The sequence below is a fragment of the Scyliorhinus torazame genome, chromosome 4 (assembly GCF_047496885.1).
Source record: "Scyliorhinus torazame isolate Kashiwa2021f chromosome 4, sScyTor2.1, whole genome shotgun sequence".
NCBI classification, from domain to species: domain Eukaryota; kingdom Metazoa; phylum Chordata; class Chondrichthyes; order Carcharhiniformes; family Scyliorhinidae; genus Scyliorhinus; species Scyliorhinus torazame.
The window spans coordinates 250,336,339-250,356,156 of NC_092710.1; the positions used below are offsets into that span (position 1 = coordinate 250,336,339).

The 19,818-nt window shown below is 42.6% G+C and overlaps 1 protein-coding gene across 23 annotated transcripts in view; it reads left to right on the forward strand.

Moving 5' to 3' along the window:
- LOC140410875 (clathrin coat assembly protein AP180-like) overlaps positions 1–19,818 on the forward strand; it is a 390,745-nt gene that overhangs the window by 211,661 nt on the left and 159,266 nt on the right. For 19 of the 23 annotated variants that reach the window (XM_072499615.1, XM_072499614.1, XM_072499616.1 and 16 more), the window contains 4 exons: positions 2,861–2,972; positions 3,207–3,313; positions 13,546–13,587; positions 17,365–17,448. In XM_072499615.1, the coding sequence (XP_072355716.1) occupies positions 2,861–2,972; positions 3,207–3,313; positions 13,546–13,587; positions 17,365–17,448 (345 nt within the window). The remainder of the gene's footprint in view (positions 1–2,860; positions 2,973–3,206; positions 3,314–13,545; positions 13,588–17,364; positions 17,449–19,818) is intronic. The other 4 variants (XM_072499626.1, XM_072499627.1, XM_072499624.1 and 1 more) reach the window with 1 other exon arrangement.

The window sequence follows — 19,818 nt, forward strand, 5'->3', positions numbered from 1 at the left end:
TTTGGCACACCAGTAGTCCTGTGTTGTAGCTTCACCAGGTTGACACCTCATTTTTCGGGATGCCTGATGTTCCTGGCATGCTCTCCTGCACTCTTCATTGAACCAGTGTTGATCCCCTGGCTTGGTGGTAATGGTAGAGTGGTGGATATGCCGGGCCATGAGGTTTCAGATTTTGGTTAAATTACAATTCTGCTGCTGATGTTTCACAGCACCTCATGGATGCCCAGTCTTATGTTGCTAGATCTGTTCAAAGTAGCATGGAGGTTTGCTTGATTGATACCTGGAATAGGGATGTTGTCTTGTGAGGATTGTTTGTACAAACTGGTATGTTTCCTTTGGAATTTGGAGAAGTGAAGGGTAACCTGATTAAAATAGACACGGTCCTGAACAGTCTTGACAAAGTGGATGTGGAAATGATTTTTCCTCCTGTGGGTGAATCCAGAACCAGGGAACCAGTACTGTTCTAAAATTGGAGGTACCCTTTTAGGACAGAGATGAGATTACCTTTTAGGACTGCGATTAGATTTTTTTTCGAAGGGTTCTGCAGCTTTGGAACTCCTACCTCAGAAAGCAGCGAAGGTGGGATCATTGAATATCTGTAAGATGTAAGTAGACAGATTCTTATTAAGTAAGGGGATAAAAGGTTATCAGGAGTAGATGAGAATGTGGAATTAGAAACTTAAAAAGACCAGCCACGATCTTATTGAAAGGTGGAGCAGGCTCGAGGGGCCAAATGGCCTACTTCTGCTTTTTGCCATGTTAATTTGGCATATGGAATTTTTTGACCTGCTAACCATCAGACCTAAATGTTGTCTTTTCTTGCTGCTACTCTCTTCATACTCCATATATTGATGTAACATTTGACTGAAGGTAATAGATCGAGCCTTTGAGTCACGTGGCTAACTTTGTCCTTGCAAATAACATTTCCCATACAAGGGGAGATCTGTCACGGGGTGCTTTAACCTAATTTTGGATTTGTTGCTCTTCCTGCATCAAATCTTTTCAATTCGTGGCTGTGATTTCTAGCTGAGAGGTGGGGAAAAAACTTTTTTTTCTAAAAGCAAATTACTGCGGATGCTGGAATCTGAAACAAAAACAGAAATACTGGACAATCTCAGCAGGTCTGACGTCATCTGTGGGGAGAGAATGAAGCTAACGTTTCGAGTCTGAATGACTTTGTCAAATCTCGAAAGAAGTAGGCTCAGATTGTGGGGGAGGACAGCGATAGGTGGAAATTGACAAACGGAATGTCAGTGGGGATGGTGAAGGCTAAGAATTTGGCGCATTAAGCGATCAGAAAGTATTAATGACTGAACAAAGGTAAGCAATGTGTCAAAGGACAACTAGGACAGATGGCCCAAGTGGGGTGAGGAGGGGGAATAGACCAATGGCGAGGGGAAAAACAGATGGGTGGAAGAAATGAAAATTAATTGATCAAAATAAAAATGGGGTGAAGGAGGGGGAGAGGGTTCACAATCTGAAGTTGTTAAACTCCGTGTTAAGACCGGAAGGCTGTAATTGGAAGATGTATCAAGGGGGTGGGGCTGGAGTTGGACTGAACAGGGAAAGTTCCTCAAACCCCATAAAACGACAGACAAAACTCAGACCCATGTGGGGACCCTTCGCCGCGTGTTTGATTTGGAGGAAGTGAGATATATTAAAGGAAACATTGTTTGCTGAGAGGATAAGTTCAGCCAGACAGAGGAGAGTAGTGGTGAATGGGGATTGTTCAGGTCACTGCTCGAGGAAGAAGTGGAGAGCCCTCCGACCACCCTGGTGGAGAATGGAGGTAAAGAGGGATTGGACACCCTGTTATAGGGGTTATGGCCGGGGGACTGGAGGTTGTTAATATGATGTTGGACATCGGAGGAATCACGGATGTCGGTGGGAAGGGCCTGGACAAGAAAAACGTATGGAGTCAAGATGGGAAAAAATGGTTCAGTGGGGCAGCAACAGGCTGACACTATAGACCTACCGGGTTCTGTGTGTGGATTTTGGGGAGCAGGTAAAAGCAGGCTGTCCATGGTTTGGAGATTGAGGTTGGAAGCTGTCAAGGGAAGATTTCTAGAGGAGGTGAGGTCAGTGACAGTCCTGGAAACAATGACGTGATGCTCAGAGGTTGGGTCATGGTCCAGGGGGAGGTAGGAGGAAGTGTTTGAGAGTTGCCACCCAGCATCTGAGGTAGAGGTCAATGTGCCAGCCAACACCAGCCCCACCCTTTGTCGGCAGGTTTGATGACAAAGTCAAGGTTGGACCTGAGAGCGGAGTGCAGCAAGTTCCAAAGGGAACAAGTTAGAGTGGGTGAGAGGGGCAGAGATGGTCTGTGTCGCACCAAAATTCTCAATGAAAAGATCAAGAGCAGGTAAACGGCCAGGTGGAGGGAGAATACTGGAGATGGGTAAAAGGATGTGTTGAACAGAGAGAGGACTCCTGCCTGAAGAAGTGAGACCAAGACGAAGGCAGGGGAAGAAGAGTTCAGCATGGTGTCAAACCCAAAATTCGTTGAGGTGGGGGCTAAGGTTAATGAAGCTGAGGTGGGGGCATGGACATCACTTAATTTCGTTAATCACTTTGTAATTGAGATTGAATAGCATGATTTCCTCTCGAGCATTTCTTTACACTTCAAAGTATTTAAAATATGTGACTGTTTTGCTTTTATGTCAGTTGACCTCCTTGCAACATTCAGCATGGACCTGATCATTCTGTTATCGTTTGCATGGAAAAAGCATTACTTGCACCATAGTCTACAGAACTACTTGTGTGTGTGTGAATCTGTCAAGAACTGCATGATGACACTTGTAGTAAAATTGAAATTTAGTCTGCAACTGCACTGTTAAATGATCACAATTTGATATTGCAGGTCAGCCCTGGTGAATTGTCAAATGGAGTAATAAATGCTGCTTTCTTGCTACTTTTCAAAGATCTAATCAAATTATTTGCGTGTTACAATGATGGAATCATTAATTTGTTAGGTGAGTACAATTGCATAAAATGAATCCCAATCGAAAAAGAAATGTTCCTTTACTAATGCTAACTTTTTGTGTGAGTGCTATCTACATCATTAGTTTCAGCATTTAAAGCACAATTGCTTTTTGCAAACTATTGTTAATGTAGCAATGTATATCTAAATCAAACTTCATTTCTGCCGTAAAAATATTAACATTTGGGAATGCAGTTAAATGTAATTACATGTTTTCTGATTTTAGAAAAATATTTTGAAATGAAGAAGGGACAATGTAAAGAAGCACTAGAAATTTATAAAAAATTTCTCACTAGGATGACAAGAGTTTCAGAATTTCTTAAAGTCGCTGAAGTAAGTAACTGTTAAAATCACTTGATGCTTGTGGTCTCTGAGGCCACAACCTTGTTTTGACTTTTATAATGACGACTTTAAAATTTGAAGATTGATCATTGGAGATTATATCAGAAAAATACACAATGTTGCCTGCAGAATATAATAAAAACAAAAAAGACATGAGATTTCTAGTTTTGAAATTTTCACTTTATCTGTACATTGAGTTCATGCTTCCTCCTCTGACCCTATTTCATTTTTTTTTGTCTATTTACCATAAACATGTTCTCATTCTCTGACCCAAATAGTGTCCTGCTGTGGACCATAACTCATATTCAACTCTTAGCTACTGTATCCATTATTTTGTTAAACTTGTTCTACACTATTTTGGTTTGAATAATACCTCTACAATTTAAAAAAAATATATATTACTTTTATGAATGTAGAATGTTTCATATATGGTGCTGTGATTTGATATTTGGGCAGCTCATTGACCTGATCAGCTCTAATCAAATTTTATTGTGTTGCATGATCCGGTTCAATCAAATTTTATTGTACCACTGGAACCAGTGTTATCATATTTCAGGCTGGATATTCTGCATTGCTTACTATTGAATTTGCAATAAGCAGAATGCGTAGAAATTAAAGAACAAGGTTTATTCCAATACAGTTATAATACTCCCTTAAGGGTCTCCTTGTAAAGGGGAAACCCTGTCCCTTTAAAGGGGAAGTACTTCCTGCCTTAAAGGGGAAGTTCTAAGGAGTGAACAGGGGCGGCCGGGGCAGCGGTGAAGACGGCGGAGCCAGGACGTCTGATCTGGCGGGCGGCTTCGGAGATGGTCCATGTGGAAATTGGATTCTCAGCCCTGTCTCAATATTTGCTAAGAAACCAACGGCCCTGCTGCCGAACTTCTGGATGGGTACTGCGCCGTCTGGTGTGAATCCGTGCAGCGGCCTGCAACGACTCCGAGTCTGCCTCGGTTCTGCCTCGGTTCAGTCCTGAGTGCGGCCAATATCAGGAAGGATGAACATAAGAACTAGGAGCAGGAGTAGGCCACCTGGCCCCTCGAGCCTGCTCCGCCATTCATTGAGATGATGGCTGATCTTTTTTGGATTCAGCTCCACTTTCCAACCCGAACACCATAACCCTTAATCCCTTTATTCTTCAAAAAACTATCTATCTTTATCTTAAAAACATTTAATGAAGGAGCCTCAACTGCTTCACTGGGCAAGGAATTCCATAGATTCACAATCCTTTGGGGGAAGACGTTCCTCCTAAGCTCAGTCCTAAATCTACTTCCCCTTATTTTGAGGCTATACCCCCTAGTTCTGCTTTCACGTGCCAGTGGAAACAACCTGCCCGCATCTATCCTATCTATACCCTTCATAATTTTATACGTTTCTATAAGATGCCCCCGCATCCTTCTAAATTCCGAGTACCGTCCAGTCTACGCAACCTCTCCTCGTAATCCAACCCCTTCAGCTCTTGGATAAACCTAGTGAATCTCCTGCACACCCTCCAGCGCCAGTACGTCCTTTCTCAGGTAAGGAGACCAAAACTGAACACACTACTCCAGGTGTGACCTCACTAACACCTTATACAATTGCAGCATAACCTCCCTAGTCTTAAATTCCATCCCTCTAGCAATGAAGGACAAAATTCCATTTGCCTTCTTAATCACCTGTAAACCAACTTTTTGTGACTCATGCACTAACACACCCAGGTCTCTCTGCATAGCGGCATGTTTTAATATTTTATCAATTAAACAATAATCCCTTTTGCTATTATTCCTACCAAAATGGATAACCTCACATTTGTCAACATTATATTCCATCTGCCAGACCGTACCCCATTCACTTAACCTATCCAAATCCCTCTGCAGACTTCCGGTATCCTCTGCACTTTTTGCTTTACCACTCATCTTCATGTCGTCTGCAAACTTGGACACATTGCACTTGGTCCCCAACTCAAAATCATCTATGTAAATTGTGAACAATTGTGGGACCAACACTGATCCCTGAGGGACACCACTAGCTACTGATTGCCAACCAGAGAAACACCCATTAATCCCCATTCTTTGCTTTCTATTAATTAACCAATCCTCTATCCATGCTACTACTTTCCCCTTAATGCCATGCATCTTTATCTTATGCTACAACCATGTGTGTGGCACCTTGTCAAAGGCTTTCTGGAAATCCAGATATACCATATCCATTGGCTCCCCGTTATCTACCGCACTGGTAATGCCCTCAAGAAATTCCACTAAATTAGTTAGGCACGACCTGCCCTTTATGAACCCATGCTGCATCTGCCCAATGGGACAATTTCCATCCAGATGCCTCGCTATTTCTTCCTTGATGATAGATCCAGCATCTTCCCTACTGCTGAAGTTAAGCTAACTGGTCTATAATTACCCACTTTCTGCCTACCTCCTTTTTTAAACAGTGGTGTCACGTTTGCTAATTTGTAATCCGCCAGGACCACCCCAGAGTCTAGTGAATTTTGGTAAATTCTCTCTAGTGCATTTGCAATTTCTCTAGCCATCTCTTTTAGCACTCTGGGAAGCATTCCATCAGGGCCAGGAGACTTATCTACCTTTAGCCCCATTAGCTTGCCCATCACTACTTCCTTAGTGATAACAATCATCTCCAGGTCCTCAGCTGGCATAGCCTCATTTCCATCAGTCATTGGCATGTTATTTGTGTCTTCCACTGTGAAGACCGACCCAAAAAACCTGTTCAGTTCCTCAGCCATTTCCTCATCTCCCATTATTAAATCTCCCTTCTCATCCTCTAAAGGACCAATATTTACCTTCGCCACTCTTTTTTGTTTTATATATTTGTAGAAACTTTTACTATCTGTTTTTATATTCTGAGCAAGTTTACTCTCATAATCTACCTTACTCTTCTTTATAGCTTTTTTAGTAGCTTTCTGTTGCCCCCTAAAGATTTCCCAATCCTCTAGTCTCCCACTAATCTTTGCCACTTTGTATGTTTTTTCCTTCAATTTGATACTCTCCCTTATTTCCTTGGATATCCACGGTCGATTTTTCCTCTTTCTACCGTCCTTCCTTTTTGCTGGTATAAGCCTTTGCTGAGCACTGTGAAAAATTGCTTGGAATGTTCTCCACTGTTCCTCAACTGTTTCACCATAAAGTATTTGCTCCCAATCTACCTGAGCTAGTTCTTCTCTCATCCCATTGTAATCTCCTTTGTTTAAGCACGAAACACTAGTGCTTGATTTTACCTTCTCACCTTCCATCTGTATTTTAAATTCCACCATATTGTGATCGCTCCTTCCGAGAGGATCCCTAACTATGAGATCCTGAATCAATCCTGTCTCGTTACACAGGACCAGATCTAGGACCGCTTGTTCCCTCGTAGGTTCCATTACATACTGTTCTAGGAAACTATCGCGGATACATTCCATTAACTCCTCCTCAAGGCTGCCTTGACCGACCTGGTTAAACCAATCGACATGTAGATTAAAATCCCCCATGATAACTGCTGTACCATTTCTACATACATCCGTTATTTCTTTGTTTATTGCCCACCCCACCGTAATGTTACTATTTGGTGGCCTATAGATTACTCCTATCAGTGACTTTTTCACCTTACTATTCCTGATTTGGATTCAACCTTATCCTCCATAGCACCGATGTCATCCCTTACTATTGCCCGGATGTCATCCTTAAATGACAGAGCTACACCACCTCCCTTACCATCCACTCTGTCCTTCCGAAAGGTTTGATACCCTCGGATATTTAACTCCCAGTCGTGACCATCCTTTAACCATGTTTCAGTAATGGCCACTAAATCATAGTCATTCACGATGATTTGCGCCATCAACTCATTGACCTTTTTCCGAATACTACGAGCATTCAGGGAAAGTACACTTATGTTGGCTTTTATACCTCTGTTTTGAATCTTAACACCTTGATCAGTAACCTCTTCTAAGTTATTTTTCCTCTTAACGTTTCTCCTAATTTTCCTTGTCGTTGAACCCATATCTTCATGTAACAACCTGCCATTTATGTTTTTACTTCCCATTTTATTCCTTTTAGTATTACTGGGCCTATTCACTGAGCTCCCCTCAGTCACTGTACCTTGCACCGTCGCCCTTTTTGATTTTTGACTATGGCTTCTCTGCCTTACACTTTCCCCTTTTTGTTTCTGCCCTTGTTTTACTACCTTCCGACTTCCTGCATCGTTTCCCATCCCCCTGCCACAAACTCAGACTCAAAGGGGTGTGGAGGTGGCGACCTATCACCATCTCCGCCGGCAAGATGCATGTCGTGGCCTGCAGGGTTGTCCGGTAGCAGAATAAGAATCTTGCAAAGCGGGTCTCCCATGATTCCGATTATTTTTTTTTTTTTGATGCCAAACTTAAAAGTTTGCACTGCCTGCTCAGCCAACCCATTCGAATGTGGGTGATATGGGGCGGTCCTCACATGACAGATCCCATTTGCAGTCATGAATGCCACAAATTCCACACTAGTAAATGCTGTACCATTGTCTAATACCAGCACCTCGGGTATGGTGTGCATGCTGAAAATGTGCCGGAGTTTCTCTATGGTGGTCTAGGCTGTCTTCGCCTGTGTCTTGAAGACCTCCATCCACTTAGAGTGGACGTCGATGATGAGGAACATTGCCCTTGAAAGGGGCCTGCAAAGTCTATATGGAGGCGAGACCACACACAACCAAGCCATTCCCACAGGTGGAACGGGGCTTTAGGAGGCAACTTCTGGTGTGTCTGACGCTGGATGCAGTGCTGGGCCACCCACTCGATGACTGCATTGATGCTGGACCACCAAATGTAGCTTTGAGCTAACGTTTTCACCTTGGGATCGCCAGGGTGTCTGTTGTCAGGAGCAGGACACATCCACGTTCGGGGACCAACATGGAGGTGCCCAAAGAACCATGCCATGCTCTTGTGCTATGCTCCTGCATCTTTGAGGCGTCGGCCTTTAGGTCCTGCGGTACACCCCATTGCTGAGCCCCATACTGCACCGTGGCGGACACTGGGTAGCTGAGGGTCAGTTTGGGTCCACCCATGGATACAGGATGCCGTGACCGGTAGCGAGCCCACAAAACGGAGGGCAGCAATGACCTTGCCGACCTCCACTGGTGTCGGTGGCCTGGTTGGCAGGGGCAGACGGCTTAACGCGTCAGCGTGGGGAATCTTGGTCCCGGGGCGGTGTTCCAACAGAGACATACATTGTGAGCAGCAATGCCCATCGCTGGATGTGGGCAGAAGCAATGAGGGGGGGTGGGAGTAAGGGGGGAGAATCGCTCAATCTTCCTTGAGCCTTGGGCTTGTGGTCCGTGAGAATGGTGAAGCGATGCCCATAGACATATTGATGGAATTTCCTGATCCCGAACACAACAGCCAAACCCCCCCCCCCCCCCCCTCCCTCCCCCCCCCCCCCCCCCCCCCCCCCCTCCTCGATCTGTTGTACAATGTTCTTGAAGCAAAGGCAATGGGATGTTCAGATCCAGCGGCCATTACTTGGGCCAGCATAGCTCTGACACCGTACGGAGAAGCATCGCAGGTCAACCGGATTGGCCGGAATGGGTCGAAGTGGGTTAGCAGTCATGATGAGGAGAGTTGTTGTTTCACCCTGATGGAAGCCACTTGCTTTCTCGGCCCCACTCCCAGTGCTGCCCCTTCTTCAACAGACAGTGAAGAGGGGGGTTAAAGTGGTGGTCAGGTTTGAGAGGAGCTTGCTATAGTAGTTTACCATGCCCAGGAACGAACTGAGTTCCGTCGGGGTGTGTGTGTGTGTACGTGTGTGTGTGTGTACGTGTGTGTGTGTGTGTACGTGTGTGTGTGTGTACGTGTGTGTGTACGTGTGTGTGTACGTGTGTGTGTGTACGTGTGTGTGTGTACGTGTGTGTGTGTACGTGTGTGTGTACGTGTGTGTGTGTACGTGTGTGTGTGTGTACGTGTGTGTGTGTGTGTGTGTGTGTACGTGTGTGTGTGTGTACGTGTGTGTGTGTACGTGTGTGTGTGTACGTGTGTGTGTGTGTGTGTGTATGTGTGTACGTGTGTGTGTGTACGTGTGTGTGTGTGTGTGTGTGTGTGCGTGTGTGTGTGTGTGTACGTGTACGTGTGTGTACGTGGGTGTGTGTGTACGTGTGTGTGCGTGTACGTGGGTGTGTGTGTGTGTGTACGTGGGTGTGTGTGTGTACGTGGGTGTGTGTGTGTACGTGTGTGTGTACGTGTGTGTGTGTAAGTGTGTGTGTGTGTGTATGTGTGTGTGTACAAAGCCTCTGGATTTGGGGGCCAGGACTAACTAGGGGCAAGCATGACACATGTTGGGGTTTGTACCGGTGCGTCCTCCGCTGAGCTTCGCATTAAAGTCCTCTATCCGAGGAACCAGGTACAGTCCAATCGAGACATTGTTGACTGCCATTTTATAGTCACTACACAAGCGTACTGTTCCAATCCAATTTCATGAACGGGACAACCAGCAGAGCCCAGTCAGAGAACTGTACTGGGCGTATGATGCCCAAATTCTCCATCCGGGCCAATGCAGCGTCCACGTTGGGTTGTAAGGCGTACAGGACATGTCGGGTGTGAAAATGGCACGGTTGAGCCATTGGGTCCACACTTATTCGGGACACTGCTCCTTTTATAGTGCCAAACCATCCTGGAATACTGATGGAAACCTGACCAGAACGCCTTCAGGGCCATGTGGGTGTATGCAGCACACCCCACTGCCAATTTAACTGCAAGTGGCATAACCAGTTACAGCCCGATAAGCTTAGACCTCTCCTGTGGACCACCACCAGAGGAAGGTTTGCAGACTGTTGACCATACTCGACCAGAACAGTGGAAGTGTTCGCTATTGCCAGTGGTTTCCCCCATATAAGTTACCAGCCTCACATTGGTGTCGGACAGGGTCAGCGATAGACAGCTAAAAGGGATGTGGTCGAATGTATGACTACCGACAGTGCCTCGGTGTCCAGCTCCATGCAGATTGTGTGTCCATTAATTTGCTGGGAGATCGGATGGGTGCAGCTACGTAGTTTAACTGCTGGTAGGTGTTGTCCACATAGTAAGCCCTGTCACATGGGGGTGGTCATGTCTAACATGTCGGCGGGCAGGTAGATCCTCCTGTCTCTCTGATTCCTGTGGCCTGTTGTGGCTCCTGCTGACTGGTCATATTTCTATTCCTCCTGGTCGGGTGACCAAATCCGGCATTATCCCGGCCTCTCTTATGCCTGTTCCTCCGGTAGGTGTTCCAATGTCAAGGGCCAGCCTTAGCTGGTCCGGCCGAGTGTGATTGGTGCTTGTTATGGCCTCCCAGACTGAGCACTATCGATCCCTGGAGTTCCTGGACTCCTTGTTCGGCGCTTTAGCTGGATATGGCTATCCCCACCCCACGGTCCAGGTGGGCCTCGGCTAGTAATTTCCATTGCATGACCACATTGTAGAGTCCACACACCAAATGATCCCAGAGTGTCATATTCAGCATCACTCCGAATCCGCAAGTCTGCCAGCTTTCAAACAGTCCAGAAAGTCACTCACCGACTTTGGCTTGGGCCTGAGCAGCTGTGTGGAACCAGAAATGGCGTACGATGAGCGGTGTTTTTGGGTCGAAATGCTTCCCCACCAGGGTGGTGAACGGCCAGGAATCTGGGGCATCCGGCGAGTCAGGCTCTTTATCAAACTGTCGGTGGGCCCTCCACAAGCTATTGGTAGGCCCTCTGCAAGCCGTCAGTTCTTGCATCGCCAATAATCGCATTTGTGCAAAAAGTAATAATCCGTGCGTTCCACATTGCCCCCAATCGTCTGTACCTGTGTGAAAAGGTTCCAGCGTTCCTATGAGTGGCATTTCGGCAGTTAGCAGTGGGGCCTGACGAAGCCTAGAACAGATGGGCTGGGCGCGTAGCAACCGGTGTTGACAGCAGCTCCAGTGAACCTTCGACGACGGTGTTGAATCCGCGATAAGCAGAACGTATAGACGATGGTAGAAACTAAAGAACAAGGTTGATTTCAATACAGTTACAATATTACTCCACTTCCTCCTAAGGGTCTCCTTCCCTGACCTGCAGCTCGGTTGGGGTTTTTATACAGCTGAGGCTCTCCTTGTAAAGGGGAAACCCCGCCACCTTAAAGGAGAAGGCCTGGCTGCTTTAAAGGAGAAGTTTCTATTCTGGGGAGGCCATGGGAAATCGTATGGTCCTGATCCCGGACCCTCTATTGGGGTTTTCACACTTGTATTGTGTTTGAATTTAACATTTGCCTTTGCAAGTCTGCCCTCCCTTTCTCTTCCCATTTTCTCCGACTCTGAAATGTTCTAACCAATATCCCCTTTGTATTTTTAGCTCCATGTACCAGTATATGTTTTTAGCTCCATGTACCAGTATATAAATATTTTTTTGAACTAGTTTATCTTCTGTGATGAAACATATGGACGAGTGCTGGTTTAGCTCAGTTGGCTGGACAGCTGGCTCATGGTGCAGAGCGAGACCAACAGTGTGGGTTCAATTCCTGTACTGGCTATGGTTATTCATAAAGGCCCCACCTTTTCAACCTTTCTCCTCGCCTTAGATGTGGTAATCCTCAGGTTAAGTCACCACCAGTTAGCTCTCCACCTCTCAGGAAAGCAGCCGATGATCATCTGGGACTATGGCGATTTTGCTTATTGCATATCAACAAAAAGAAATTTGGGGCACCTTTTGTAAAACATCATCGTAGAGCCTGTCCAACTTAGCATCATTTCATTTAAGTGGCTGGGATATGATGTTTTATCCTTCTGATCTGTTGTTTTCCTTGTGTTCTCTCCTCTGGTAATGCTTTAAGTCCAAATGCCAGGTGAAAATGTGTGTGATCTCCATCTTTGTAACTACCTGTACTTTCAATTAATTACAGTACGAAGTCTTACAACACCAGGTTAAAGTCCAACAGGTTTGTTTCGATGTCACTACGCCACTTGTCCCTCTAAGAAATTGAACGCGGACCGCTCGGGGGTCGCGTAGCTATTTAGCATGTGGGAGTCTCGTTCGTTATCGGAATTAACCAGACAAATCGCTCCACCAACTAACAACGGCCATGCTTCTTAGAGGGACAAGTGGTGTAGTGACATCGAAACAAACCTGTTGGACTTTAACCTGGTGTTGTAAGACTTCGTACTGTGCTCACCCCAGTCCAACGCCAGCATCTCCACTTCAATTAATTAGTTTGCCTTCCTGTGCTTTTTATAATTTCCGCTGGTTTCAGTGACCGTTTTGATCTGAACTTGCCGAGACTTGCTGCGTTTATGCCTTTTATAACAGGAACTTGCTCCTCTGCTCTTAAAATTGTATCATTGTGTATGTGCAGTCATATTTCCTTTTTTAAAAAAAAACCAAATATTTTTGACCCGATACATAAATGTTTCCGAACATTCCAGTTAATATGAAACAGTTAATATGAAACAATGTTTTATTGCAAAAGATGCACTCGGCATTCATTTAATAATTTACAAGTCTTGAAATAAAATGTTAAATTTAACCCAGAAAGTTACTGGATGTTTTGTACATATATGATTGTCTTTTTCACTGCTTGCTCTTTTCATTGGAATTCTGTTTATAGACTTCCCTGGATGAAGAAAAGCATCTAAGTAATGGCCTTCTAGAATATACCACCATTATTCTTATGAGCTGAAACTTTCAGAATTCAGCCTGAAGGCTGCTACATTTTAAAATCTAATTCAGGGAGGGAATAGGGGGACAGTTTTGTTGTCGATCATAGAAATATTCCAATGCTTTTAAGGGCACAGCCTGATTTTTGACCAGGCAAACACACAACTTTCTCCCAGTTGCAGATCCATAAAAATGTTGCCTCTGTGCAGTTGGCATTACAGTTCCCTGTGTCACTTGTCCTGTTGGGAAGATATTGTTAGTTTTAATCTAGGAGTACTTTTTTTTCTGAGGGCCATTGGTTTCAATGTTTTTTAAAGAACCAGTGATCTCTCTGCTCTAAACCGACCAGCCTCGCTTATCTGCCTTACTCTCCAGCCCCAAATGTGTTATATTTGATTGTTTAAAATGGAACCATGCGGAATATCACAGCCACAGTTCAGTGCCCCAAGTGCCAATGAATAATGGTATTTCTTTAATATGTACCCACAAAATTAAATTAATGCTTTGAAAGTTTTGAAATAACATTCACCAATGATAGTGCAATACCAAAATAATTGCAGTTTCATGGAGTGTGAATTCTGCAATTCTAAATATTTTAACTTGCTGTTTTTGTTTTTTAGCAAGTAGGGATTGACAAAGGTGATATTCCTGACCTGTCTCAAGTAAGTTTTTTTTTTTTTTTTACATTCCTTTCACATTCTAATAATTAATTTTATAAATCATTATGTATACAAACCTGGCGCGCTGGTTTGTCTCTTTGTGATGGGGCCCAGTGGGTCTTAGATTAAGATTCTGATAGATAAATTGATTTATCATGCTGTTTCAGTTCAAACTTTCACTTGTTTGCGATGCTGGTCTATTTGTAAATGATCTGGGGTGCAGGACCAGTGGCCTATACACTAAATAATTCTCACCCAGGTTACGTTATGTATATGTGTAAGAAAAATGAAGAGCGCTCTTACAACAAAGAACAAAACTAGGTTTTGCAAGGGATAATGACTGGGACATGCCCCTTCTGTTCATTTTGCGTTACCGATTCATCCCAGAGGCAGCGTTAGTAGTGTACATCGCTTAGCAGTTTCAGCAGTACCCGTGAACCAAAATTAATCCCAATGCAAATGTATCCTCCAGAATTTTATTTAACCTTAAAAAGGTCCTTCTCTTAAGCATGTCAGAAATTGTTGCAATTTAAGGTTTTCAACAATTTATCTGGTGAAGCCAACGCAGTCATATTTTGATCCAGTAACAAAACAGTACTTTCCTTTAAAACTACAACAAGTGCAAGAAAGTAGAATGACAACTTGCTTAATGTTTGTACTTGTGGCCTAAATGCTACATCCATGGACAAAAAATTCTCATTGATAAATTACTATGGTGGGACACAAGTAGGTTTTATGGTATCATTCCTGTAATATGATTTTTTTTGCACTGTGACTGCTTCCTTTAATAGACTGTACATCAGCATAAAATGTCCATTTATGATTTTTATTTACAAGTCCAAAGGGAATACGAAAAAGTGTCATTCTGCACGTTTTCTATGTTATCTATATGTTGGCACAAGGCAATTTTCTTCATGTGATTTTAGAAACTTTCAAAAGGATTTGAAATTTCTTGGAGCCTGTTCTTAAAGTATCTTTATAGTTAACTTTATGGTTAATAGCAAAGTTTACTCCATCCTCACATTGTAGTTTGCAGCTTAGCAGTAACAGACTAATTTATGTTTGTGACAGTGAATTATCATTAATGATATTTTGATTTGAGTGTTGTAAAGTAGCATCATTATTACCTTTCATGTATAAAGTATTCCGTGAATGTTAAAGAAGTGAGTGATTTTGATTCTTCCTAGCTCATGGTAACATTTCACCCAAGATGTTTTGACTGCATTTAGCTACTCCTTTCAGTAACACTTTTATTTGGTGAAGTGATGGGATATTTTGCAAGATATGCACCGATGGATCCAGTTAAGAAATATTTTGTCTGTGCGCTACGGTAGAAAGTTAAGATGGAAACCCAATCTATGGTCAAAATATTCTTTAACGTGCAAATCTATTATTTTGGATAGCGATAGACCAAAATAGATTCTTCCTTGCAGAATGTCAAGAAATGCCTTTTATATGTTTAACATGTTTTTCTATACCTATATTTATCAATTTAAATAACTAATGAATGCAAAAGTGTAACATGAAAATAAAATACTATGGCTACTGGAGATCTGAAATAAAAACAAAGCACTGGAAAAACTTGGGGCTGACAGTGTCTGTGGAGAGGGAAACTGAGTTTAACATTTGAGTCCTGTATGACTGTTTCAACAGTATTTTTACATTTTGAAACTTTATATTTATCTTCAGCATAGTCTGCAGTGCTCAAATTTCTGTGATTGCCAAATATTGTTTCTTTTAACACTTGTTAGTCTTTTAGCTATCATCATTTTATATGCATGCAGTTTGCACCAGAGATCTTCCATGCTTTTTTTTTTATTTTGACAATTGGTATGCGGCAATACACTTATTTAATTTGTGTCAAAATTTCACTGTTTTGAATGTGCATTTTATGTTGCTTCCTGAAAGGAAAGAATATGGATTACGTGGTGGCCTGGATTTTATGGGGATTGAGGGTGGTGGTGTGGTAGAAAGAGATTGACGGCAAACAGTCCGCATTCAGACCTCCTCCTGAGTGAGGCATACGTATATTAATGCAGAAATTCAGGCGTTGCCTTTTGTCACTTAGTGCTGTGCCACAGGCTATGCTGTGGCTTTCTTGGAACCAGTAACCATGCAATCAGCAAGAACATCAACCTTCCGGCTTATAAATTGTTGGTGGAAACCCTATGAAAAGTTGCACCAACTTCATCAGTGTAGCTTGGGTTTTTAACATGGATGAAATTAATAAAAGTTGATTAACAGCAAAACTGGCTCTGACAGAACTTAATATTTGTGGAGTGCATGAAACAAATGAGTAGATTCCTTTTAGTTTTTTTTTAAAGAATTAAAGAATATTTTTGCTTTTACCTTCCCCCAATCTTTAATTTGCCCAATGTTTATTTTTTAAAAAAAAGATAAATTATCTTTTTGTCTTGGTGCTTTTTTGTTTTCTGTTTGGGTGTTTGCAAATTCTTTAAGGTGATTGGATGCTTCGACAAGCTAATGACATAATTCCAGCTCCACGCTGGGAAATCTCAGTATCAGTTGCATTGCCACTGCACAGCAATAGAGCTGATATTCTCACCAGAGAGATTGCTAGATCTCTCAGCAAGGTCAATGGTGAGTACATTTGCTTCACCGCAAACTCTAGGCTGTTAACTTTATTGACTGTTGTATAGGTTAATATTTGTCACCTTTATTTGTAATCATGAATGCCACAATTTATTGTTTTGAATAAAATTGAGACTGCATAATTATACAAAAGACACTAAATGGCTTGGAGGTTTTGAGGTAAAAAGAAGTAGAAGTTGACTATTAAATGCAGGTGCCATTTTATTGAAACACAAACAAAGGGGCAGCACGGTAGCATTGTGGATAGCACAATTGCTTCACAGCTCCAGGGTCCCAGGTTCGATTCCGGCTTGGGTCACTGTCTGTGCGGAGTCTGCACATCCTCCCCGTGTGCGCGTGGGTTTCCTCCGGGTGCTCCGGTTTCCTCCCACAGGCCAAAGATGTGCAGGTTAGGTGGATTGGCCATGCTAAATTGCCCTTAGTGTCCAAAATTGCCCTTAGTGTTGGATGGGGTTACTGGGTTATGGGGATAGGGTGGAGGTGTGGACCTTGGGTCGGGTGCTCTTTCCAAGAGCCGGTGCCGACTCGATGGGCCAACTGGCCTCCTTCTGCACAATTCTATGTTCTATAATGAAGGTGAAAATTTTAATGTTATATTAACTAACCTAAAATGGCTTGAGGTTTGATCATAAGTAATCGAACATAAATTTAGGCCAAGATTGCCAACCACTATTAAACACCGATAAAGACCTTCAACTATTTTGGTCCTGCTATTAAATAGCCTATGATATTTGCTTTGCAGTTCATGCATAAATAATGACTAGCTGAACAGAATGCTGTCAAATGTTGGCCCAGTATGGTCACCAACTCTAGAAGTGAAGTAGGAGGAGAATATCTGATTCAGGAGGAGTTCTTAAAGCAGTTATTGTTGCATTTACAAAACTTTTAATTTTCATGAATTTATTTTCTAAGACTAGAATTAAATGCAACATAAAATACATTGGATCAAGCACAATCCTTTTGTGTTTGGCAGAAGGTAATCCTGAGATACTTAAAAAGATCAAAAAGGACCATCTAGGATTTACTATTCCTGATTAAGTGTTTTCCAGTTGAATACTCTTGTGATTACTATCGGCCATAGCCCAACTAAGAGTTTTCGGCAGTAATATATAGGCAAAATGTGGATGTTTGTTCACTTTCTTATAACAATTCTCTTTAAAAATGCAGGATATATACCGGAGAATTCTTGCTGACCTTAAAAATTCTGACACTGAAAATTCACCTTTTAAAGACTGTACCATTGATAATCCGGTAACCGTCAATGTTATCCACTCTAACTCTGGTGTGCTGATCTTTCTATTACTGTATTTGAGGTTATTGAATTAGATTGCTCAATGGGATACTGAAACAACGCGATCTGCTAACTGACTTTATATAGCCTCACCTTTCAAAAATTCATGGCAACAGCGGGAGCATCTTGGCCATGACACAGTTGCTTGTTTCAACTTGGTGTTCAGTGCAATCTATAGAATTTTCTCTGGAGAAGATATCTTTGTAAAAATTCATCTAATGCTTTATGAGAAAAAGCCAAACATGAATAAATTTCACCTTTTGATGCTTCTGTTTGAACCAGTTAACACACACATCCTAAAAGCCCGATCCAAACAAAGGTTCACGGACTACTCTGGATCTTTAAATTATTTTTGATGCCACAAAAGATTTTCACTTCACTTAAATCTTCAAAATAAAAACTCAAACAATTATATGCTGATCAGGGAACCAACAATCAGAAGAACTGGAGCTAGTGCTGATATAGAAACAGGAAATACAACAGGTTAGAATGCATCTGGAGAGAGAAACCATTGTTAATATTGAAAGTTGTTGACCTTTCATCAGAACTGAAAAGAATTGGGACGCAATGTCTTTTAAGCAAGTACAAAGGCAGGGAAATTGGGGAGGAGATGAAGAGAAAAAGGTAAGGTCTATGCTGGGATAGAAAGCAGGAGAGATTAAATGACTAAAAAGATGATGTCAAAAATCAAGGAGGTGGTGAATAAGAGACGATTTGAGCTAGGAAACTGGTAACAGTTAAAGTGACAAAGAACATCAGACCAACATTGGCAGTCTTCTAAAGAGACTTGAATTGGGAGAATGTTGGGATATAAAAACAAAGCTCCTTGAACCAAGAGTAGACCGAGACATTGGGTGTGCCAGGGCAATCTGTGGTTGGAGGCTGTGGTAAGCACATTTCCCAGGTAAGATGAGGCCCATGGCAGCCTGTCAAACTATGGCTTTTTTTTTGGTGGCGGAGTTTTGATTGAGGTGGAAGAAGGGAGTGCTGTCAAAGTATTGCCATTCTGCCTCTACAGTGTAGAGTTTGGTTCGTCAAACAACAACAGCGCTGCCCTCGTCAGGAGGATGAATGACCATATTGGGGTTGGATCCGAGAGAACTGAATGCTGAAAGTCCATGCTGATGAAGTGGATTTGTAGTTTGAGTCAATATCTGTTAACCTCATAGTGCAGACCATGTTCTACCAGTGATGAGCTAATCCTTAATCTATAATTCATCAAGAAACGCATAGGCACTTTTAAAGCTATTTTGGAGGAAAGTCTTTTAAAGAAATAATTAGATAATGCTATGTGGATCTGGTTGCATCTTGAGGTTTTAGTCTCTGCTCAATTGTAGTTCTCTCTCCTGAAGCAGAAGATCATGGGTTGAGGCCTCACTGCAGAGATTTGAGCACATATGAGAGTGCAGTGTGCTACACTGTCAAAGATGAGTCATTAAACCAAGGACCTGTCTGCCTCCTCAGGTGGATTTCAAAGAGCTCTGTGCACTATTCAAAGAGCATGGGAATTCCTTTGGTGTTCTGGTCAACATTTATCCCACAACCAGCACCTAAAAACAGATTATCTGATCATCTTATCTCATGGGTCCTTGTGTGCTTTCTTGACAGAAAAGGTCAGTGCTAATCACTTAATTTTTAACACAAACATGAAGGTTGTGGGGAAGGGTTACAGGAAGGCAACAGTCTATTTTCATTTCTTAATTTATTTAATTCTAAGTTGGATTTTGCAGTCAAAGAACCAATTTTGAATTGAATGGATAGGAAACTGGTGCAGGTGATATAAGGGTGAGGTGTGTGGTAGTGGAGCAGAAGGAAAGACCGAATACAAGATCAAGTAAGTAGTTCAAAGCAAAAGGATTAGAGGTGGCAAGGGTGTGGGAGAAAGGGATAATGTTGCACGGGTGATGGAAGTAAAGAAGCATGGTTAAAGAGCAATTGGCGAAGGGGATGTAAAAGTAGCCATTTAGCCAGATTTGTTTTCCACAACCCACACCGGAAACCGTTTTTAGCATTGATTGATTGCTTCCCTGCACACCATGTAATTTTCATACCATCCCTGGCCTGAAAGACTGAAGTTCCAAAGGACATTATGGGGTGAGAAGCAGATAGTGAGCGGTAAAATAACAGCTACATGAAGACAACAGACCGATACGGAAGAGGCCATACTCTGCAATTTGCTGTGTAATGCACAGGAGATCAATAGTAATAACATCTTGCATATAACATCTTGCCAATTTCACAATTTCTTACCTGCATCAACCATCCAGGTTACAGCTCTTTTGTGCTTTTGTGTTTTCTGTATTTTTCAAGTTTTTCATATTTTCTATTTT